This window comes from Venustampulla echinocandica (genome assembly GCF_003357145.1).
Source record: "Venustampulla echinocandica strain BP 5553 chromosome Unknown scaffold_6, whole genome shotgun sequence".
NCBI classification, from domain to species: Eukaryota; Fungi; Ascomycota; class Leotiomycetes; order Helotiales; family Pleuroascaceae; genus Venustampulla; species Venustampulla echinocandica.
In genome coordinates, this window is record NW_022474211.1 from 1079280 (window position 1) to 1101832 (window position 22553).

The window sequence follows — 22553 nt, forward strand, 5'->3', positions numbered from 1 at the left end:
CCAAAGACCTACTAAGCAGTTCCAAAATGAGCCCAGCTGGAAACGTCTTCTCATAATAACCCCGAGAACAAATTATACAAACTAAGAGCTATAGATCAGGAGAGAAGTCACTTATATAAATCGTGATAGATAATATCGAACTATAGGTATAACGCATTTTTAAAGGCGCTTACTTAAACTCCTCCATCTTCCATCTTCCATCTTCCAACAGCATATACCACCCCTAGGACTCCTCCTTTTTGTTAAAATCAAAATCGCTAAATATCTAAACCATACAAGGACTAAAATGCCACATAACTTGGCTTCCCGCTTCCTTCCCTCCTAGGGTGTCATTCACTAAAAGTAGTGTCATATCTTGTCTCAGATGGTATCATCGTCCAGCACAGATCGTGCAGTGGGATTGCTATAGTTGGCTAAGTAGCTCAGAAAGCTCAGAAATGAAACTGGTAAACAGGAGCATCCACTTCGCGCTGCTGTTGATCCGGAGGAAAAAGCGCATCAAAAGCTTCCTAAATATTATGTTAATATCCATTTCTCCCACAGCCCATAGCTAGTATAGAAAGAGAACTTACCCAATCAATATCAGCCATCAGATCATCCTCGCCGCTATTCAGCGTGGAAATTTGGACTCCGGCACCGCCACTATTAGAATCACTACTAGCTTCGGGACTGGGCAATTGCTTTGGAAGAGCCCACAGCGCCTCGCCGTTCGAGACACCGGCAAACACCACATCAGGCATTTGCGCTCGGCCAACGGTAGTAGTTGGTGCAGTTGGTGCAGTTGGTGCAGGAGGGATGGCTGGGTTTTGATTTTGTCTCGGTGGTAATGATGATGGCCCATCATTGTCGGGTGCCGGGCGTTTCATATATAACAACTTCTTATCGTCGGTACTAGGGTCATTCATGTGAACGATCCTCGGCGGTCGAAGCCCGATATGCCTGTCCATAACCACCGGGGCGCGCATGCCTCGCATGCTCTGATATATTGCAGTTTTTTGTTGAAGCTCGGCGAGAACTCGTAGCGCCTTCGTCCGTCTTGTTTCGGTGATATCACATTCGAAGATCCAGTCCAGACAAGTCCATATCCGATCAGCTTCTTTTCGGTGAGGGGCGATGTAGATTTCTAAGAGAAGGAGGAAGGCCGTATGGTGTTGGGTCAGGGCCCCGGTGTACCATTCATAATTGTGTAGTTCGGGCAGAGTGCCCACAGCCATTGCTGTCTCGAGATTTGTTGTCGCTGAGGCGATCAGTATATTTTTGAGACGATCAGGCATAGGCGACACAACGGAGTTGTGATATTGATGAAGAACCATGACATGAAGTCGAGATAAAAGTAGCGCTTTTACAAGCCTTGCATATTTCTGGAAGGGTATCCTATCATCCATTAGATGATCATATTTTGCAGCCATAGTATTCTTGAACGTCTCAATCTTGCTAAGCTCAGCCGTGAGGCTTATTTTTCGGCGTTGTATTCGAGGACGGTCGACCCAGATGGTCCTCATCATGTCGTTGATCTCAAACCGGATCAAAGACAAAGTTGTATCGGTCCAACGATCCACAGGTGCAGGCGGATCTCCGGTTGCATGGAGGTCAGCTATATCGACGTTGAGAGGAAGCTTCGTGTCATATTCGTCTCTACGTATCGAGGGCCGTGGACCTTGTGCTTCACAGGTCCGGATATCTAAGAAGCAGAGCTGGTGCCAGATAAGGCGGCGAACATGGGTTTCGAGTGCGTTCATCCCGTAGGTCTCGCCATCTCGATGGAGTCCCATACATTCAGCCATCCTCAACGCAGCGCCAAACAGGACAGAATGGGCTCTAGATACCTCTGCTCTACAAAGTGGGATCTTATCTCCTGGTCAGTTACGATATAGAGAGATGATGTCTCAAGCGGAACTTACCAGGTACATTACAAACCCCTGAAGAGTCTCCAGCTTCGTCGTCCTTAGAAAATTAGCTCGAGCAAGAGCTGTCTCCGTACCCAGCTTGAAATTCGAAATCAAACTCGCCTTGGACACCCCAAAATCCCGCAGTATAACAGACTCGTCCATACTAACGACCCCTGAGAACATTGCGGCGAACACAATGGTTTGAACAGAATTCGGAGGTTCGATTCCCAAGGTGACTTCATCCCAGAAGACGTCATACTCTTTCTCGAAAGTCGGCCGATGTAATATCTGAGCAATTGGATGTACATAAGCGAAATATTGCTCGATAAGCCTATCAGCTGCCATTCGCGAGGGCAGATAATCAACAAGTGATGCTCCTTGGGCTTGGGCGCCGACAAAGAATCCAGATGAGGGAATAATGTAAGAAGGCCCGGGCTTCAACCATTCGGCTGCGGGTGGAATAGGTTTGACGAAGGAGCTAGGGGGCCTCTCGTTGGAGTCGCCTCGGTCTTTGTATCCGGTTGCAAATGAATCGGACACGGTAAAGGAAAGCTTGACAGGTATCAGTATACTGTAATTTAAAAAACAATTTACTTTTAAGTCTATAACAGAATGAATGCAGCATTAAGTAAAGCTATATGTCTAGGAAGTTTGGCAAATTCCAGGTATATTCTGGAGAGCGTAAATTCATAACTCGCTAGCTTTTTGCTAGGAGTAAATCTTAATGTTAATTAGAGCATAGCCTGATGACTACCAGCAGCTCTATAGGCGGGTTTAAAGAAGAACCGATTATGCAATAGCGAGCCCTCTCTACTAGATCTCAAAAGGGAAAGATAGGTAAAATGGAATGGACCAACCTCTTGAGCGATCCTCGGCCTAAAGAAGCCACCAATACGTTCCGTAATACGCATCTTGCCCAACTGGATACCCAGATCCAGTAAATCGTCGTCCTCGCCATCATCGCCATAGGCCGCGTCCATCACGGCCAGAGGCGTAGGCTCTAGGTCCTTCTCATCTTCATTTGGAGGGAGATCATCGTCTGCATCATACGGAACAGATATCTCATGGATTGAGCTAGTCATGGAGACAGGATTCGGGACCGGTTTAGCAACATCTCTCTCGAGCAACCGCTCTAGCGATCCGACCTTCTCTTTGATTTCGGTTAGCTTCAACTGGCTTGCCTGGTCCAAGGCTGGTGCCAAGAACACGCAGTCCCGTGCGAATTTGACGCAGTTGGTACATGGATGGGATTTGTTGCATTTCAGTTTCCGTCGGCGGCACTCTAGACAGCTGGTTATCATGCGGTTCCGCCGCCGAATCCGTGACCCTGCGGTCGTTGGTGCTGGTGCGGTTGTCCCAGCTGTAGAAGCACCAGCGGGAACCATAGAGGGTGGTGGTGGTGATGGTGAGGCTTGAGCCGTGCTTGGTGAATTTGATGCGGATTTTGATGAGTGGAGGTTAGGGTCCTGGGTTGTCCCAAAGGCCTCGGAACTGTTGAGATAGTCCATCTCGGCGGTAAAGAAAGTGAATAGCGCTTAGCACCCACCCCGCCTGTATGAGGTAGGTATCGTAGGAGGAATGAAAACGTGTGGAAAACGTGCTCGTTGAGGCAGCCAAAGATCTTAGATACAGAGACATGTAGAGAAATGTAGTTCGAGATGTTGAGGCCGTGCCACTGACAATAATAAGGAGCGGGGAGCAAGGCTAGTCCTCCGATGACTCTGCAGCAGTGGGCTTGGGCGTACACATAGGCGGCGAAGCAGGATAGATAATTGCAGACTGACGTTAAGCAATAATAATAATACCAATGTCACTACTTCGTATAACCGGGGCAGGTGGAGGGATCTAGACACGGAGTACTGTGCATGATGTACGAAGTATATGTCGATCCCCCACAGCCCTACACGTACACGGCGGCTGCAAGTTCTTGACGGCCTCTCGGTGGCTGAGCCTGAATTTGCTGAGTAATGACCCCAGGATGGTCACTGTTGGTGACGCTGTATGTCAGATAAGCACTCGTCTATTTTGGGCAAAGGAAGCTAAAACACCAGAGCAGAGTGCTGGCATAAGCTTAAATCATATGGCATTGGTTTCTAGAGGGGGCTTCACAAAAGTTCATGTTTCACTAGCTAGGTGGGTACGCTGCGCTTCATGGTCTTTGTTTGTCCTTGCATTCCTTTTGGGTTACTGTCTATCCGTCTAAACGCCAAAGAAACTCTGATCGCGCAGCAGCACCGGCAACAAAGAAAATGCCTTCGATTAGGATGCAAAGCGAAACCCACAATATGCTTGCCGGCTTGCCATAAGGGCCTGGCACCCTGGCTTGTATCACTCTTCCAGTCCCTCATCAGAACCATTGCACATAAATCATGACAGGCGTAGCCCGCACCGTGCACGAATGCCCCGTCCCAATGCTACATGTCAAAAGGAAATCTCAGGCATGGAAATCGCCATAACCAATTCCCCAATCTATTATTTATTGCGAAGCACACTGAACCCGCTCACCACCTTGGCCCTCCTCGTCATCCTCGTCCATGCCTGTTGCACCCCGGGCCCGTGCTTGTTGGCTAGGATCAACATCCTCAAAGTCGGCAATTTCTGTCATGGTCTCTGGAGGTGGGACGGCGGACAGCTTCGAGGGTGGAAGTATCGACTTCAGAAGCTCGAATGCTTGGGGGTCCGATGTAAAGTTCTTTTCCGGGAACTTGACGTCAAATTGGACATACATGTTGCCGAAATCGTGGTGACGGTGCGACGGCATGCCCTGGTTGCGGATCATCTTTACTGAGCCTGCACAATCGTTAGACACAGTCAATACTAGGCGAGGGGAAACAAATGGCTTACCTGGACTAATAACCTCTCCTGGCATAATCTCAACACTGAGCCACCTCTCATCCAAGTGCTCGATAAAAATTGTGCCACCAGCAAGAGCCGTGACAAGGTCGATTTCTGCATGGTAGAAGAGATCATCTCCCTTCCGCTGGAATCGGGCGTGTGGCTTCTGGTCGATTTCGAAAACGACATCGCCGGGTTCAACGCCTGGGGTTTGGTCGCCCTCGCCTCTAAATTCGATCTTATGTCCTGACCGCACACCTCTGTCTACATGGACGTGCAGGACCTTTCGCTCGACAATGGTCTTCTTTCCTTTACAGACGGGGCACTTGTCCTTCTCGCGGATGACTTCGCCTTCACCGTTGCAGTCGGGGCAGACAGTCTGGAAGCGCTGGATCATGGGACCCATTTGGCGCATCATGGTCTTCATACCATGGCCGTCACAGCCCGCACACTTCTTGACAGCACCCTCCTTGCCACCACGGCCATCGCACTTTGCGCAGATGACTGACTTTTGCAGGGCGAGCTTGGAGACTTTGCCCCGGTATATATCCTCGAGCGATACTTTGTGGACGTGGTGGATTGTGCGAGCCTTGGGTGGTCCGCGTTGTTGTCCACCAGCACCAAACATGCCGCCAAGTCCACCTCCAAATGCGCCTCCACCGCCAAAGAATTGGGAGAAGAGATCTTCGGCATTCATGCCACCACCGCCTCCGCCACCCTCAAGTCCCTCTTCGCCGTACTGGTCGTAGATGGCTCGTTTTTGGGGGTCGGAGAGAACTTCATAGGCATGTGATAGGTCTTTGAATTTGTCTGCTGCGTCTGGGTTGTGGGCATTCTTGTCTGAGTTGATTGTTAGCATAGATAGTACTTGCGTAAGAGCCAATATCCATACCTGGGTGGTGCTTCAGAGCGCCAATTTTGTAAGCCTTCTTAAGCTCAGCCTCGGTGGCAGTTACTGAGACCTGATCAATAGTTAGTGGTAATCTCCAGCGCTTAATCGCCAGAATCACTTACGCCGAGGACCTCGTAGAATTTGGTGTCTTTGACCATGGTGTCGGTTGAAAGGTGAATGAGTGGAGATGTAGAAAATGTATCCTTAGGTTGTTATGACCTTTAATTGTGATCGGTCGTCTGGGAATGCGAACAGGATTGAGCGGGTGCCTTTCTGTTGCGGGCTTGTCAGCTTTAGTTCGCAACTTGACCCTGAGAAGGCAAAAGGTCGCGACTCAGTTGCAAAACTAGACAAGGAAGATCGCAACACGCGGAAAGCCGGCCGAAAGGCTGAGGGATGGGGCTACCTACAGCCTAACACAGGGCGCACGAACGTTTTCGCCTTGGACTTTTGAGTGCGTGCAATTATGTATTATCGTGTTCGCTGTCTGTCTGTGTGGGATGGGTATCTGAATGTCCTCGGACTGTCGCGCGTAGAAGGGAAGATATGGATGTGGAAGAGGAGAGGCGATAGGATGTGTACGAGCCTGAGGGCGATGGTTGACTGTTGATCGCTGAATAAAAGTTCGCTAGCCTCCTTCGAACAACATGGAAGCTTCTATCGGGGACCACCAGAAGGCGGCGGAACGTGAAAGAGGAAGTCAGCCGCGCCAAGGGAATCCAACAGAAAATACATGGAATACGAAGTACAGGTCTCAAGATGTGATAAACTTAGGCATGATTTGCAACGTGAGATGATCGAGTTGTTTCGAATAATAATGCAATCTGCAATCATACGCTGTTAGGTATTCTTTTGTCTATGCGTTCGCTTTTAGGGGTCCCTAGAGCCTGGAGCCTTGACTCGCCATCCGCTTCAGATTCTGTCAAATTGAGTTCCTCATGCAAGAAGAGCATCATCCTGGCTGGCAGCTCAGCTCGGCAACCTGCCAATGATCTCTCAGCCGCTATTATGCCTCTAAAGAAAAGGTTTCTTATCGATAGATAAGAAACCGTAGAAGACGAAGTACTGTAGAAGAATGGCATAGCCGTGCTAGGAGAAGGAGGTGGGTTAGTACGTAAGTGGAATGCTATCTTGTTATTAATAGCAAAACACTGTGTTTTAAATCATACAAGACAAGTCTTGATAAGGTTGTCTGCCTTTGGCTTAATGACGACAATCTAAGACAATCGGGCAACTGGTGTGCTGTGGATCCGTTACTCCGCTGACGATTATCGTATCTCCGCAATAGTTGAAGGGGGGCACTAGAGATAGAACATATATAACCTCTGAATATTCCACTCTGCTGGTTATTGTTATTCTTACCATATCAACTCTCACATTCGGACTTTCGCCACAGCTACATCTTTGTAATTGCAAATCGGGTACGATGGACGATCAACAAGGCTTTGCTATCGCCGTGGATGAGGCGAAGATTGGATATGCGGAAGGTGGGGTTCCTGTAAGTTTTCATATTATCGTATCCCTATTTGCACCACTGGAGGACTGACACACGTCCATGGAACAGATCGGCGCCGCTCTGGTCTCTAGGGATGGGAAGCTGCTAGGAAGAGGTCACAATATGCGTGTGCAGAATGGTTCTGCGATCCACCACGTGAGCACGACATACTACAACGAAAATGGATGAATCCACTGAATCTGTAAAGGGCGAGACTGCAGCGTTGGAAAATTCCGGTCGTCTTCCTGCGTCCGCATATAAGGGTGCAACCATGTTTACAACGTAAGTTATCGTGAGACCTTCTAGAGTCTATAACTAAATATGGGTGCAGTCTTTCGCCTTGTGATATGTGGTAAGGCCCCACTATGTAATTATTAACAGGCGACTTGCCGAGGCTCACAGTATCTAGCACGGGAGCATGTATTCTATATGGCATTTCACGAGTGGTAATTGGCGAAAACAAATCCTTCCTTGGTGGTGAAGCATATCTCAAACAGCGAGGTGTTGAGGTGGTGGTTTTGGACAACAAAGAATGTCAGGGTCTGATGGAGAGTTTCATAAAAGAGAAACCAGAGGTCTGGTAAGTGGACTGCATCGGCCCAATCAGCACAGTTACTGAATTTAGTCACAGGAACGAGGACATCGGAGAAGAGGCGAGGGTCTACTCCAAAGAGGCAAAATGATAGCCAGGGTAATGCTACCCTACGTGTGATTGTCTATTTGGCTATTCTGTTACTATGAAATCAGCTCTTAGTCAATCGATGTATTTCCTGGAAGTAAAACTTCAGATCTTCTGGGTTGACGCGTGGTGTGATTCCTATTGCAAAGTTAGACACTCATTAACATACACTGGGAAGGACCACTTACCATGGCCAAGGTTTGCAATCCAGCCTTGCTTTCCGCCGCCGAACCCATTAACCATATCGGTGACAGCTCTGGTAATAGCTTCTCTTGTTCCATATAGGATACCTGGGTCCGCATTGCCTTGCAAAACAATAGGTCGGTCTCCCTTGATCCTAATGGCATCTGCGGGATCTTGCAGCCAATCGAGACCAACGACTTGATATCCAAGACTGCATAGCGCGTCCAATGCATACCAGGCTCCTTTGGCGAAAACGACCATGGGGACAGGTTCTAAATTCAGTTCCTTTAGTCGTTTTGGAAGATTTTCAGAAATATATGCAAGGTACGGCTGCGAGAATTCCTTGAACGAAGTTGGCGACAATTCAGCAGCCCAAGAATCGAAGACTTGCACCAGCTACACAAAAGTTAGCGATGTGCTCAATAAATTGCGATCTAGAAAAAACATACCTGAGCACCAGCCTGAACCTGCAGCGCCAAATGTTCAACACAAACTTCCGCAATCTTTTGCAAAAGGTCCTTGCTAGCTTGGGGATACCTATAGACCCAAGTCTTCGTCTGAATGAACAGTTTACTTCCGCCGCCTTCAACCATGTAACAGAGTAGGGTCCAGGGCGCTCCGCAGAAGCCGAACAATGGCACCCTCCCCTTCAATTTATGCCGGGTCATGGTGATAGCCTTGTAAACATAGTCCAATTCCGCCGCAACGTCGGTTTTTCTTGTTAGGACCTTCTGATACTGTCCGTCGTCTGGCGACGTGAGGGGGTCCGGGAAGTGCGGGCCTTTTCCATCCACCATCTCGACGGTCATCCCCAGAGCCTGGGGAATGACCAGAATATCAGAGAAGATAATAGCGGCATCGACGAGCCCCTCATATCTCTCGATAGGTTGGAGAGTGAGGGTCGAGGCGATTTCTGGCGAGCGACAGCATTCGAAAAAGTCATGTTTACCTTTGGCTTGGTGGTACTCGGGAAGATATCGTCCAGCTATGCGTATTTGAGTATTAGTTATAATGGACTCGCAGAGGGCATTTTAATTGCAGAGAGGGATCGCACCTTGCCGCATCACCCACATTGGTGGTCTTTCAACCTTCTCACCTACAAATCAACAAATCAGCTCAGTTCTCCTTCGTTGTACACACAATAGTATTGGTGGGGAAACGGAGCACGAACCCCATGCTGTTCTGAGGATCAAGTCGTTCTTTAAGGGTTCGAATTGCTGAGCCATTTTTACGTGTCGTCGAGAGCGTATTTGGAGGGAGATGTGGATTTTACTCGAGTGGGAGATGTCCAAGGCATTATGTTTGTCTCTCATGTTTATTCTCCCCCACCAAGGCTGGAGGGACAGTCTACCGGCCAGCCGGGGCCAGATTGTGTGGCGCCGAGCACCAGCCAAGCCTGGTCAGATTTACTACGCTGTTGTATTAGCGACTTCAACAATTTCGACCGCGATCTCATTTCCAATCCAGTCTCCAAGCTTCACGGTGCTGCCGGCACATCAATTGGGCCTCGACGACATCCCTAACGGGGCCTACAGCTTTATACACTTCTTTTGCGAACCTACCGATGCTGAATTAGCATGCGACCATCCCCATCCATGCCGAAGAAACAAATCTGGTAGCTCATGCCCAGCTGCACTTTTGCCTGCCGCCGAGCAGTGCAGCGCAAGCTTCCCCCATCCTCCGATACGATATGGATATCCGACGATGCGTTACACCATGCCTTCCAGCGGTTTGCCCTCCACTCGACCACCACAAAGCGCCATGGCAGCTTTGTGCCAGGTCCCTTGGAGGCTCGAAGACGACTCGGAAAAAGACGAATGGCGTACGCCTCTGAGCCTACCCCTACTTCTCCATTCACATTTGGATCTCTGTGGAATATATTTGGGGGGGAAGATAGGACCAGTTTCCAGTGGGAGGCACCTACCACGCGCTCTCCAACGCCAGAAGCCTCAGTGGACGTGCCCGTGAGCCGGTTACCAAGATCGACTGTTCAGTCTCCACCCACCGCAGCGATGTATGAGTTGGAAAGCAACACCAAGCCAAGCCAGAAGCCTCCTACGGACCTGGGATTGGCTGCGAACCTCTCTCGTTTTCGAAGGGGTATTCGGCGTCAGGGTAGTACAGTCCATGTCAACAACTGCTGCCAAAAGTTCAATAAACGACTCAGGCGAAATTTCAGACAAGGAGAAGTTTCCGATACCACTCTACAAGTCATTGTTGGCCCAGCAGTAACAAACGAACTACGGGCGGTCTTAGCCGACCCAATGTTGTCCGAACAGCATCGCCTTGCGTTGTACCAGACAGTGTGGAACGGGATGTCCACAAGCAAGACCATTCAACTTGCGGACTTCGATGGTGTTATATTGGACGAGCTCCTATGTCGTCTATCGGAACTGACGATTACACCCGAAGTTTATACGATGGCAAGCAGCATTATTCGTTCCGCTTCTATCGCTCAACACAACAGGATGGGAGATGGTCTACATCAACTAATATATGCCTGGGCGGAGTCTTGGCTTGACAATCAAGATCCGACGGATGCCGAATTATGTTCAGTTGATGCTGTCACAGCTGCCAACGCTGTCACTCGCGCAGATCATCGACTATTGGATCTGGACAGTTCAATTGCCGCCCTACACGGCTGCCCAACAACAAACGTCGATTTCGCTGAAGCCCGGAAAGACATCCAAAAGGCTCGAGTTGACATCCTTCGGGGTATAAATGCATTTGGCGAAGCCAAGTATAGCATTTTTTCCTCAACCGAACGTTCTGCCAGAACTCTTACTGAGACTCTCGCGACTATCACCAAGGACGAAGATGTTTTATGGAGTATAATCAAGCCATGTTCCGATGGTATCGCCAAACTTTTGAAGGACACTCCCAAAGAATCCACTTCAAAGCTACGGTATCATTGGCTATCTTTGGTTGTAGACATTACGCCTAAGCACGAAAACAACTTCGTAAGTGCATGGCAGATTTTGGAGTCATCCGGAAGCCCACTTGATGAATCTCTCGCGGGTTCCATTATCCTAAGATACTGGATCAACCGAGGGGTTATAAAACATCCATCTATTTCCGAACGCACCTGGAAGGCAAAACCAATTTGTCACCGAACGTTATCCGGGCTAATTGGTTTACTGGACAGTTATCAGGAACTATCTTGGTTCAACGTATACGAGCTTGTTACAGTGCTATTAAGGCTAGATAATCACACTCTCATTCCCAGGGTCCTCCGTTCAGTACAGCGCTGTCGGTTGCAGCTCCCGGGGCCAGTAATGGGCAAGATTTTGCGTAAATTGGCCCCCCAGAATGCTCGAGCCGCGTACGATGTTTTTCGCTTATGGGGTGCAAGTGCCAGAGACGTGCGTCTCACTCGGTGCGGGCCGTTTATCTTTTCGCTGATCCAAGATACCAAATTTTCACCGGATTTGATCTGGGACATGCTAAGAATATCTGATTACGGAAACGTCCCGTTCTACGAGTGGCCCGGTTTCTCAAATGATCCCCACGACGGCCTATCGCCCGCGATGAACGGGCTTATTCGGGATATGGCATACGCATTCGCACAATCCAAATTTCTAGCCCCGAGGACAGCGTTGAGAAATGTCGAGCGTTGTTTTCTTTACTTGCGGATACGCGGGGAATCTATAACACCGGATATGACCAGGGCCATATGCCATGCTGCTCTCACTAGAGAATTGCTCAAACATGGCAGGGTTTCCCAAGAAAGATTGGAATGGGCTATTTCCTGGATTTATCAGGTTGAAGGGAAACAGGTAGCAGAGGCTGTAGATACGCTAGTGTATCATTGGAGAATGTACCATATTCAGACCGCCCAGAGGATAGAGCGAAGACAGCGATCTTTGGAGGGCGATTTTCATTTTGGCATCATAGGCTAGATGAGCTATATGTAACTATTCAATGTGCTATTATATATTTCGGTTTTACACTTCTGGGGTGTGAACTTGCGGTTGAAGGTCGATTATCATATATTCAACCAGTAACTTGAACATCTTCGTCCTGGACAGCACCGGTTTCTTGGCCGGCGTCTTGCGTAATATCATCCCCAGCTGCTTCACCGCCCCTCTCCTCGCCATCTCTTTTACGCAAGTTTTCGATACTATACAACAGATTCTGAAGTCGGCTGTTGTTACCATCCCGACCCGCCAACGCTTCATCATCTTTCACCAATGCCATCTTAAAACCTTCGTCCGTAACCCACACACCGTTCTCAAAAACGAAAGCCTGGAGAGGGTTGGTTATATTATCACCGACTGGTCTCAGCTGAGTGGCCGAGCCGGGCTCGTATATATCGTCGATGGAGACGAGCATTCGTTTGCCCACCTCGAGTGTAGGGAGATCCGTAGCTACAGATAATGCGTTCCCCTGTAATTTGAGGGTTTGCGTGTATTCCAACACGTTGTTTGCGGTGAGGGAGAATATGAAAAGTGCGGGAATGCTAGCTCAGGTTAGTAACATGACGACCAACGACAGAGGAAGAGGGACTGACGCTTCGCAGGCCACAAGGATCAAATCAAGGAATCCACCATTAGAAGATTGTCGGGTGTGAAAGATCCCCGAGACAGCAACCTTCTGAGATTCCTTCAACGCCGTTCTATCCGCTTCGTTCATCCGCTCACTTAGCACATCCGTAGCATAGCTTTTAATGGGAGCCTGAGATAGCAGTTTGCCAGCTTCCCAGTTCCAAACACTCAAGTAATCATCCCCTCCACCAGAAATGAGTACCTCCGGTCGCTCATTCGGTATGCAAATGCGACTAATAAACTCTTTATGGCCAAGACAGAAGTTTTCAATGATATGTGCTTGTGGGATGCCGCGTGAGACGCGGATATGCTCATCCCTATCGGCAGTGATAATATAATTCCGGTCATTTAGAGTCACGACCAAGAGATCCGTAAGCATTGAGACATGTCCAAGTAAGAGATTGCACTCAAAAGTGGGTGCAATCTTCTCGGGCGCTGCATTTCCGTGCCGCCTTTGGTTCTCTAGCGCTTTACGATTGCGTTGCGAATGGATGGTTAGTTCATTGGCTGCAGGTTTGTAAGGCCGTTCTGATGCCATAGAGGATGCTCTCGTCGCCTGAGCCTGAGGAGTAACTTCTGAGGGCAGTAATGGGAGGGAGTAAACGTCGCCAAATTTATCGGCGCTGATGATGGTCCAGGAGTCGTCCGTAATGGCGAGAGATGATGGCCGTTTAGGCATAGCTCTGTTACTTATTAGATATATTATTTCATTCTAAAGGTAGACTTGACAAACCTCTGGCTAATATGGTTCAGCTGCGGTATTCCATGTTTCTCTATAACTTCGAAAACCCGGATGCTTTTGTCTTCCCCGGTGATGGCAACCACATGCTGAGCATTCTTGGTCACGGCCAGAGCAATCACAGCAGGGGCTTCGAGTCCAGAGGAAGAAGATCCTGGTCTCTTGTTTTGCTTCTGCTTCTTTTCGTTCTTTCCTCCTTTTTCGGGCTCCTTAATATCTTCCTTAGACTCAATGTTCTTCCCATCTTCAGTTGAAGAGAGTTTTCTTCTTTTTGCTGGAGGAGACGTTGTATTCACCTCATTCTCCACGGATGCTGGCTGAGGCTCTTGAGCAGCCAAATTGGCATCTGTGTCTTCAGGAATTGAGCTCGCATTTTGAGAAACTTGGGCAGGAGCAGGAGCAGAGCTCCATGTTGAGCATAATGAGCCGTCAGCTGAGTTAAATATGTCGATATTCGAACCTCTTGCGGCGGCGAGGAGATTGCCACATTTCTTGATATACTGGTAAGGCATTCTCTCACTAAATCTACAAATCTGGCACTGGTTGCACAGATTCCGAAGATGTTTTAGTTATGATGTTGAAGGCTTTCTCAAACATACGATCGATAAATTTATATAGCTATCACGTGATGTTGATATTGGCCAATCAGCGGCAGCCGACAATCCCAAGCTAAGCAGCCGCTCCCACAATAATATTTGGAAAATTGACGCCGATGAATTTCGCGACGCTCAACAATCTGCAACTTTCCACAACTCTTCAAGAGTAACTCCCATTTCAATCTATAAATCTGACCCTTAAACATCCTAGCTTCAATATAAGAAGATATGGGGGGCAGATCAGCAAATAAGGCCGGCTACTTCGACAAGCTGAAGCAGCTCCTCGAGGAGTACAAAAGCATTTTCATCGTCACCGTTGACAATGTCTCTTCTCAGCAGATGCACGAGATTAGACATGCTCTCCGTGGCGAGGCTGTCGTCTTGATGGGCAAGAACACTATGGTAAGATAATAAACTCTTCGCATACTGTCAATTATGCGCAGCTTCTAATCTTAATTTTTCACAGGTCCGTCGTGCTATCAAAGGCTTCATGAACGACAACCCCGAATACGAGCGCCTTCTCCCCTTCGTCAAGGGCAATATTGGATTCGTCTTCACCAATGCCGATCTTAAAGACATCCGAGCCAAGATTTTCGACAACAAGGTTGCTGCTCCTGCCAGAGCTGGTGCCGTTGCCCCCGCCGATGTGTTCGTCCCGGCCGGTAACACTGGTATGGAACCCGGAAAGACCTCTTTCTTCCAGGCCCTTGGTGTCCCAACCAAGATTGCCCGTGGTACCATTGAAATTACTACGGACTTGAAGCTTGTCGAGGCTGGAAACAAGGTCGGAGCTTCAGAGGCTACCCTGCTCAACATGTTGAACATCTCACCCTTCACCTACGGTATGGGTATCTCCCAGGTCTACGACCAGGGCAACACCTTCCCGCCAAATGTTCTCGACATTGAGGAGGCTCAACTTCTCAAGTCGTTCTCAAGCGCTATTACAACCATTGCAGCCATCTCTTTGGCTACAAACTTCCCAACCCTTCCATCTGTCATGCACTCCGTCGTCAACAGCTACAAGAACGTTTTGGCTGTTGCCATCGGCACCGAGTACAGCTGGTCTGAGATTGACGAGTTGAAGGACCGCATCGCTAACCCCGATGCTTATGCCGCTGCTGCTCCAGCTGCTTCCAGTGGAGGAGCCGCCGCTGCTGCCCCTGTTGAGGCCGCCAAGGAGGAATCCGAGGCCGAGGACTCTGCAGATGAGGGATTCGGAGGTATGTTCGACTAAATTAGTCTGGGTCTTGCATAGGATTGCCGAGCAATTGGGACTACGGCATAGGTCGTGCATAGATGATATAGACCATTTGCGGGTACTATGATGTAGCTCACAAAGCACATATCTGCAAATACGCTCTCCATATCAGAAGTGAGGTGATATGAATGCTGGGATACCCATAGTCTGCTTTATTAGCACCCAAAGCTACGAACAAAAGGTCAGTTATTATCTCATTCTTTTTTTGCATCCCCTTCCCCAAGCATGTGATGATTCACTTAACAGCTTTTTAACCCTTAACGGAGACCTCTCCTTGAAGACTAAAAATAACAACTCTAATTTTTTCCTGACTGCTCAATTTGTCCTCTTATAATACAATTTTCGCTCATGTCTATGTACACAAGACTAACGAAATATTATACAGATCCACCCTGCCTTTCCAATACAGCCTTCGCAACATTAATAGCTTCCTCCGGCAGCCCTGCCAACCTTGCAACCTTAAGAGCGTGACTCCGCCTGTTAACCCCCTGCCTCAACCTATGCACATACCTAAAGCCCTCTCCACCACCCTCATCCTCCTCCACATCCGTGCAATAAAAGCCAACACCCTTCATGTCCCCTTTAATTGCCATATCGGCCAAGTCATGAAAATGTGTCGCGAATAAAGTCCTGCATTTATTAAGATGGTACAGGTGATGTAGACATGCAAATGCCACGGCCGTGCCATCAGTAGGTGTTGTGCCTCGTCCTATCTCGTCCATGATCACGAAGGAGCACGAGGTAGCGTGTCTGAGGATCGCGGCCGTTTCCAGCATCTCGACCATGAAAGTCGACTGGTCACGATATAAATCATCTGCTGATCCTACACGGCTGAATATCTGGTCCACGATGCCAATCTCTGCATACTCTGCAGGAACATATGAGCCTACTTGGGCAAGAATGGTAATCAAGGCGTTCTGTCGCAGGAATGTACTCTTGCCAGCCATGTTTGGCCCCGTAATCAACCATGTTCGTTCGACATCCCCAACGAAACAGTCATTTGTAGTGAAACCGCGTCCTTCCCTCTCAAGACCACCTTCGACAGTAGGGTGGCGCCCACCAACGATTTTGTGTGTGGAGGTACGATTCAAGATTGGCCGAGTCCAGTTCTTTTCCGCAGCTAGGAGAGCGAAGGAACTAGCGACGTCGAGTTCGTCGAGCACGATAGCATTACGTCGAAGTTTGACGATATTATAAATAACTTGCTCTCGGAGTTGGCGAAACACACGCTGCTCTTCTGCCCTGATATGGTCTCTACATCGGTCGATGCGGCCACCGAGACTGGTCCATTCAGGATGGTGGAACGAGCTGGTAGTTCTGCTTGAACTGACCCGTTTTCCTTCTACCAACTCTCGCTTTATGTCTTTGCCTTTGATGTGGCAGATGTGACCTAGGCCAGGAGTAGAACGGAGGGTGAGACTTGATGCCCCTAAGCGGTTGCTGAGATCTTCGGCCAGGGCTTGCTTTTTAGCTGCCAATTCTACTAGATCTTGGTGAAGTCGCTGCAGCGTTGGGCTTGCCGCAGGCTTCATGATCCAGGTTTCGTTGTCATCGGAGTAGTATTCTTTGATACTTGTGGGCTTCTTCTTCTTTTTTGGGAGGATGTTAGCATCTTCTCGGGAGCCTTCAGAAATGACGACAGCTTCTGCAAGAGCTTGCATCTCTCCCACTTCGCCATCTTCCATGATTTGCTGTTGAACTACTCCTTCCTCATCTATAGCCTCTTCAACCCGGTCCGCAAGTGCGCTCGGTCCGTCGAGATTGATACGGGAAATCATTTCTCTCATACATTCATCTTCAGCTGTATTCTGAGTAAGGGTCACCTTAAGTTCTTGTGTTGCACGTATCGTGCTAGCCAATCCTAATAGATCATCCGGATCCCCTCGACCGAAGGCAAATTTTTGCAACAAACGATGGGAATCGTGGCTTCGTCTTAGGAGAACAGCGATGCGTTCTCTAAATGTCTCATTCTCCAACATGTACGTCACAAGATCAAGACGAGAATTAATCACACCAATCGAAGTGGACGGAGAGCCTGTTTGGATTAGCGGTCATCAGAACAATGCAATGAATGGGTTGTGGTACTCAGCCAGTTATCAAGCAACCTCGCGCCGCCCTTAGTGACAGTCCTCCGAACTGTGTTCAACAAACTCCCAGTATCAAGATCATCGCGCATAGTCTTCTTGATTTCCAGCGCCCGCATGGTGTTTTTGTCTATTCCCATCGTATCAAGCTGCCTCATCGGTGGTTGAAGTTTCATATTCGAGCCTTGCAGTCGTTCCTCGACATATTGGAGTAGTGTACTGCCAGCTGCCACTTCTTCGGGAGCGAAATCATTTACCGTTCTTGGAGGTACCGGTGATTCTAGCATGGGTGCCCAATCCTTGATGGGTTTAACGGCAGATGGAGTTATGTAGGTAATAAGGTGGCGCTCCTCTGCAAGAACACTAAGAATCCCATGGTCTTTCGACTTCTCAATATCCTCGTCCAAAACAATTTCCCGGGGACCAATGCGAGCTAAAAATGACGGCAGATTTCCAAATGTCGTAGATTGAGTGAAGAAATGGCCAGTGGACAGGTCCAGCCACGCGAGGCCGATAGGCATCTCAGCGAGATTAAGGGGCACAGGATGATCGCTCTTGACCTCTGAGTTTTCCATCTCATCCTTAGCGGGCTTTTGGGCATGAAGGGCAAGGACGTAGTTATTGGTAAACGGGTCCATAAAATTCTCATCAATCAAAGTGCCAGGAGTGATGATACGAGACACTTTTCTATCGTTCATCAAACCACCAGCTTTCGATCTGGCCTCTGCATCATTGCGAAACTCTTCCGCAATAGCAACGTAACGATTCAAATCCTGGACAAGAATCTTAAGATAGCGATCCAGCTGGAAGAAAGGAAACCCCGACTAATATACTCTATTAGCACCTATTACCAACACCGTTGAAAAATAAGGAAGAAAGCGTACCATAGGCACATAAACCGGGTTGGTCTTCGGACCTGTCTTCCTCTGTGCAACTTTTAAATTCAAAAGCGGGCCAAACTCAGTCGCATTCTCAAAATACAATTCGTAGAAACCACCAACACGAGTTAGAAGCACGCAATTTTGAAATCTCGCCATGTTGCTGCGGACTTGCAGCAGTACAGGAGGCAGAGCAGGAGACTCTTCCTCCAACTGTAAGGGCTCTAGTGGAAGAAGCCCTTGAGGAAGGTCCTCGAGTTTGGAATTGGAAGCATTTTCAAGAGGGGGGAGAGCTCCAAGTAGATCCCCAAGTTTAACAGTGGTCTTCCTTTTTGCGCCCCTATTAGGGACGCGCCAGGGCGGACGCGAGAAACGGAGTGCATCATTTCGGAGGTGAGGTTCGTTGTTATCCCGCGCGTGCAAACATCGAAGTTGAAGTTTTGGAAGTATCGTCTGCCATGATGTAGCAACCCGAGGTACGCGATGCGGGCGCAACATTGGTTTGCTTATTGAGGATGAAGTTAACCTCGAATAATTGAAGATGGAAGAAAAGGGGAAATCACCGACTCCACATTATCATTTCCAGATCACGTGACTTTGATGTAGCTGAGAGGTGCAACTGAGCTTGAGTTTGATAGAAAAAATATGCCGGGACTTGTGTTTTTTATATTTATGACATCCGGCTTCAATTCGATAAGTGGCATCCGTTTGTCGTTGCGTTTGCTGAAATCCACACCAAACGGCTCGGTGCAGCACTGTAGCCGAACCAACTTTACACACCCCAATCATTGCAAACAACCAACTCATATACTAAACTCAACCGCTTTTCTATTATAAATGTTCAAATCCAAAAACATCCCCCGTTCCTTCATTAAACCAAAGCCAATAAATTTTTATGCCGTTCCGCATCGACAAGCTTCCATCCACACCAAAATGTCAACCCCAACGTACCCACCATCAAGACCAAGACCCTTCATCCTCGATTTCGACGGCACAATCACCACTAAGGATACAATCTCTACAATATTTCAGTTGGCTATCTCAAGACAGGCCTCCCTCGGGCGTGACTTCACCAAGGCACACGAATCTATAATATCCAACTACGCCACAGACTTCTCACACCACGAGAAAAATTACCGTCCCCTAAAACAAGACCGGAATACGCTGGGCAAAGAAATAAATTATTATAGAGGCCTACGTCCCGTGGAGATTAAGAGTTTTGACCGCGTTAGTGCATCGGGAATCTTTGGGGGGATTGGGGATGAGGAGTGGATTGGGCTAGGGAAGAAGGCTGTCCGAGATGGTGATGTCGTTGTGAGGAATGGGTTCCGGAAGTTTCGTGAGAGGGTGGAGGGGTCTGAAGCTGGGGTATGGGGCATTATATCTGTGAATTTTTCGAAAGGCTTTGTTCAAGGTGTTGTGGAAGCCGGGGGTGGGAATGTTGACGGTGTGGAGATACTGACCAATACTCCAGATGAGAGGGGAGTTCTTCAGGGGCCAAAAATCGAGCGTTCGGATTTGAATGGACAGGTAGTTGCCACTTCTGATGACAAACTAGCTGCGATGAAAGCGCTATTGCAGCTTTGGGGGGAAAATGGATCTTTAGGAAAGTGTGGGTTAGATGGTATTGCTCCTGTTTATGTTGGGGATTCGGGGACGGATATTGAATGTCTAACTGAGGATGGTATTATTGGTATTATCATACGTGACGATGGACATGGTAATGTAGATTGGAGCGGCCTTGAGTTTTCACATGTAAAGGAGTTCCGGGAAACAGATGGTGGAGGGGCAAAAAAGATATACTGGGCTCGTGACTATTTAGAGATTCTCGACAGTCCTCTATTTAAATAGAACTTGTCTACAATACGAACATAGGTTCATCGACCATGTAAATGCGCGCTCTTTATCTAGTCATCCTCTATTTAGAAATTATGACACCCGAAGTCGGGGGAAAGGAGATATTTCTCACAACCCACAAGATGTTCAAGTTGCGAAAGAAAACGAACGAACAATATATAATAGATATATAATAAATAGGTATGTATTCAAATGGCACAATACCAAGATTGGTTCTCATTACATTATGCTAATGCGTGCTCAATCAAGAGCTTGTAGCCCTTGACGGCGTCCACTAGATCCGACACGTTCAGATGCTCGTGGTCGCTGTGAGCCACCAAGATAGAACCTGGCCCGTACAAATACTTCTTGTGGTCGCCCTTTAGATTGGGAATATCTGTTCCATAGTTGACAACAATGGTTTCAAATCCTGAAAAAGTATTAGTCACGATATCCATAGACATTTCAAGGGTGATATTACCTGGTACGTCGGCATCGATATCGATTGGTCCATATCCATACTGGAAAGTCGAATTAAACACCTCACCCGTCGTATTTAGGGCCTTCAATAATATCTCGGCCAAATCAGTAGGTTCCCCATCCGCAATCCTCAACGCCAGGCTGGCACTGGCATCCTCAGGGATAACGTTCGCTGCAACGCCCCCCTCGATTCTCCCAATATTAAGCGTCGTATTACCATACTTTTCACTCCATGGTAGATCAGTATGTAGCAAGGCATACAATCCAGAGATCAGCATCTCATTAGCACTCTTGCCCAGCTCGGGATACCCAGAATGCGCGGCCTTGCCATGGGCCCGGAGAGTCACGCCCATGATGCCCTTATGGCCACTGGCAAGCTTTAATTCGGTCGGCTCACCGAAAATAACCGCTTCCCACTTCAATCCCAAGTCATTGGCCTTGATCATTCCATCGCCGCCCTTTTCTTCTCCGACAACGAAAAGCAGAGCGATATCCCCGGGGCAAATTTTGTCTTCAGCTAGGAGCTCTTCCACGGCTGTTATTTGCGTGGCCACGCTGCCTTTCGCATCGACAGTGCCGCGGCCCCATATCTCATCGCCTCTTCTCTCATACGGCCAGTAGGGCGGGACGACATCGATGTGTGATGATATCAATACTCTTGTCTCCCGCTTGCTACCGAGGTATGCCAGAATATTTTGGCGCGAGGCATTTGTTGCGGAGCCGACGTCTTGTGTTTCAACAGTGAAATTTTGGGCCTCCAGGTACTGAATTAGGTATTTCCCGACGCCGTTTTCGTTTCCGGTGATTGATTCAATTTCAACGAGGTCTTTGTGCAGCGATAGAAGGGATGCTGTCGAGCTGGTGCGCTCGTGAACGGGGTGTTGACCGTGTTGTGGTATTGCGGCCGGGGGAACTAGAGCGAATGCTTGGCTAAATAGCAACGCATGTAATGGAAGAGTATGGAGCTTCATATTGAATGTTTGGCAAGTTGATGGTCGAGTATTGGAAGAATTGAGAAGGGAAGTGGTTTAAGCTTTACCGACTTGACTTTGGCGAGTTGATTGGACCGATTGGGGGCATGGAGAGTGGGAATTGTTGAGGTTTCACGGCTTAACGTCCGCACCTTTATAAGACATCTGAACCCTTCAAAAATGGCGCATTATTGAGTCACTTTGATGTAATGAGTCGTCTTTTGAGATAAATCAAATACGAGCCCGATATCGCGATTTTATTTCGTTTTTTACTCAATTCAGATGTGCCAAGCATTTCACTGGTATATTTGAGTGTCCTACCAGAAAGTCGAGTATTCCCAAGAACTATATCAGCGACTTCACACTTTGTCCCTAACCAACCTCTGCCACTATGTGTTGTATTAACTCGCTTTATAGTTCCTCCTACCATATACTTAATATGCCGCCTTATAATTGAAGCTAATCGCACCTCTGGGTCACTTTCAAATTGAGGTTACCTACGACGTTGTGCAGCTCGAAAATCAATTGCTTACGAATTGCGGCCGCGTTCGCACTATTCAACCTCCAATATATGAGTGCATAGGTGCCCTGTATTACGTCACTTTGACCATTATTTCACTGGTGTTCAATACATGAACTAGACATAACCACTTCGTAGGTGGGGTATGTTGAGATATGAGGCAACGAGTAGGCCGACGCATCAAGAAAACGTCGAAGTGTTCGGCTTATCAACCCTGCTGGCTTTTCGAGAATATGGCAATGCAGGTACAGATATGGTATCTCTTTGCCATGCTACAATTCCGAATATTTCTATTTGTAGTACGAAATAATTATATATGTCACTAAGCACTACTCCGATTGTAGTACTATAATTCGGCATCCTTCCGTCTCAAGTATAAAAAAGGAACGTACATTACTAACAAGTGCGCTAAATTGATTCGCTATTCTAGTAGGGTTAGATTTAAAATAGGGTTAAATTAGAGGAATGCAGAGCGATAGTAGGCTGGAAGGTACTGATTGTGCTAAGTCTATTCTTAGTATTAAGGGATTCAAATAGTGCTCCTTACCACTCTAGGTTGTACAGGATTAATTTAAGCGCCTTATAATGACATTAAACCATGGGCTCAAAATCATCTCTTATGCAGGCTGCTAGCCTGACAAGAGTTTAGGTGACCTTAGGGCGGTTTGTGAGTG

At 48.0% G+C, this 22553-nt stretch overlaps 9 protein-coding genes across 9 annotated transcripts; 4 read left to right on the top strand and 5 right to left on the bottom strand.

Annotated features, from left to right (window-relative positions):
• Window positions 1-431: 431 nt before the first annotated feature.
• Window positions 432-5774, bottom strand: BP5553_07765 (uncharacterized protein; the record flags this gene model as incomplete). The annotated part of the gene is made up of 9 exons (XM_032016388.1): window positions 432-509; window positions 573-1847; window positions 1902-2441; window positions 2747-3380; window positions 3800-3886; window positions 4382-4679; window positions 4734-5564; window positions 5617-5686; window positions 5739-5774. 9 exons carry the CDS (start codon window positions 5772-5774, stop codon window positions 432-434), a joined length of 3849 nt encoding a protein of 1282 aa, XP_031867619.1.
• Window positions 5775-7042: 1268 nt separating this feature from the next.
• BP5553_07766 (putative cytosine deaminase) lies at window positions 7043-7794 on the top strand (the record flags this gene model as incomplete). Its single annotated transcript, XM_032016389.1, has 6 exons — window positions 7043-7114; window positions 7181-7267; window positions 7320-7393; window positions 7443-7463; window positions 7521-7691; window positions 7743-7794. The coding sequence occupies 6 exons, from the start codon at window positions 7043-7045 to the stop codon at window positions 7792-7794; spliced, it is 477 nt and encodes a 158-aa protein (XP_031867620.1).
• Window positions 7795-7854: 60 nt separating this feature from the next.
• BP5553_07767 (Uroporphyrinogen decarboxylase) lies at window positions 7855-9199 on the bottom strand (the record flags this gene model as incomplete). Its single annotated transcript, XM_032016390.1, has 5 exons — window positions 7855-7928; window positions 7979-8369; window positions 8423-8958; window positions 9028-9069; window positions 9145-9199. 5 exons carry the CDS (start codon window positions 9197-9199, stop codon window positions 7855-7857), a joined length of 1098 nt encoding a protein of 365 aa, XP_031867621.1.
• Window positions 9200-9595: 396 nt separating this feature from the next.
• On the top strand, window positions 9596-11872 carry BP5553_07768 (uncharacterized protein; the record flags this gene model as incomplete). Its single annotated transcript, XM_032016391.1, has 1 exon — window positions 9596-11872. The coding sequence occupies one exon, from the start codon at window positions 9596-9598 to the stop codon at window positions 11870-11872; it is 2277 nt and encodes a 758-aa protein (XP_031867622.1).
• A 94-nt stretch (window positions 11873-11966) lies between these two features.
• BP5553_07769 (uncharacterized protein) lies at window positions 11967-13768 on the bottom strand (the record flags this gene model as incomplete). The annotated part of the gene is made up of 3 exons (XM_032016392.1): window positions 11967-12432; window positions 12484-13200; window positions 13251-13768. 3 exons carry the CDS (start codon window positions 13766-13768, stop codon window positions 11967-11969), a joined length of 1701 nt encoding a protein of 566 aa, XP_031867623.1.
• Window positions 13769-14080: 312 nt separating this feature from the next.
• BP5553_07770 (Uncharacterized protein) lies at window positions 14081-15086 on the top strand (the record flags this gene model as incomplete). Its single annotated transcript, XM_032016393.1, has 2 exons — window positions 14081-14254; window positions 14319-15086. 2 exons carry the CDS (start codon window positions 14081-14083, stop codon window positions 15084-15086), a joined length of 942 nt encoding a protein of 313 aa, XP_031867624.1.
• Window positions 15087-15487: 401 nt separating this feature from the next.
• Window positions 15488-18532, bottom strand: BP5553_07771 (DNA repair protein MutS, III; the record flags this gene model as incomplete). The annotated part of the gene is made up of 4 exons (XM_032016394.1): window positions 15488-17145; window positions 17196-18018; window positions 18079-18412; window positions 18498-18532. 4 exons carry the CDS (start codon window positions 18530-18532, stop codon window positions 15488-15490), a joined length of 2850 nt encoding a protein of 949 aa, XP_031867625.1.
• Window positions 18533-19005: 473 nt separating this feature from the next.
• Window positions 19006-19923, top strand: BP5553_07772 (uncharacterized protein; the record flags this gene model as incomplete). The annotated part of the gene is made up of 1 exon (XM_032016395.1): window positions 19006-19923. One exon carries the CDS (start codon window positions 19006-19008, stop codon window positions 19921-19923), a length of 918 nt encoding a protein of 305 aa, XP_031867626.1.
• Window positions 19924-20153: 230 nt separating this feature from the next.
• Window positions 20154-21359, bottom strand: BP5553_07773 (Zn-dependent exopeptidase; the record flags this gene model as incomplete). Its single annotated transcript, XM_032016396.1, has 1 exon — window positions 20154-21359. One exon carries the CDS (start codon window positions 21357-21359, stop codon window positions 20154-20156), a length of 1206 nt encoding a protein of 401 aa, XP_031867627.1.
• Window positions 21360-22553: the final 1194 nt, after the last annotated feature.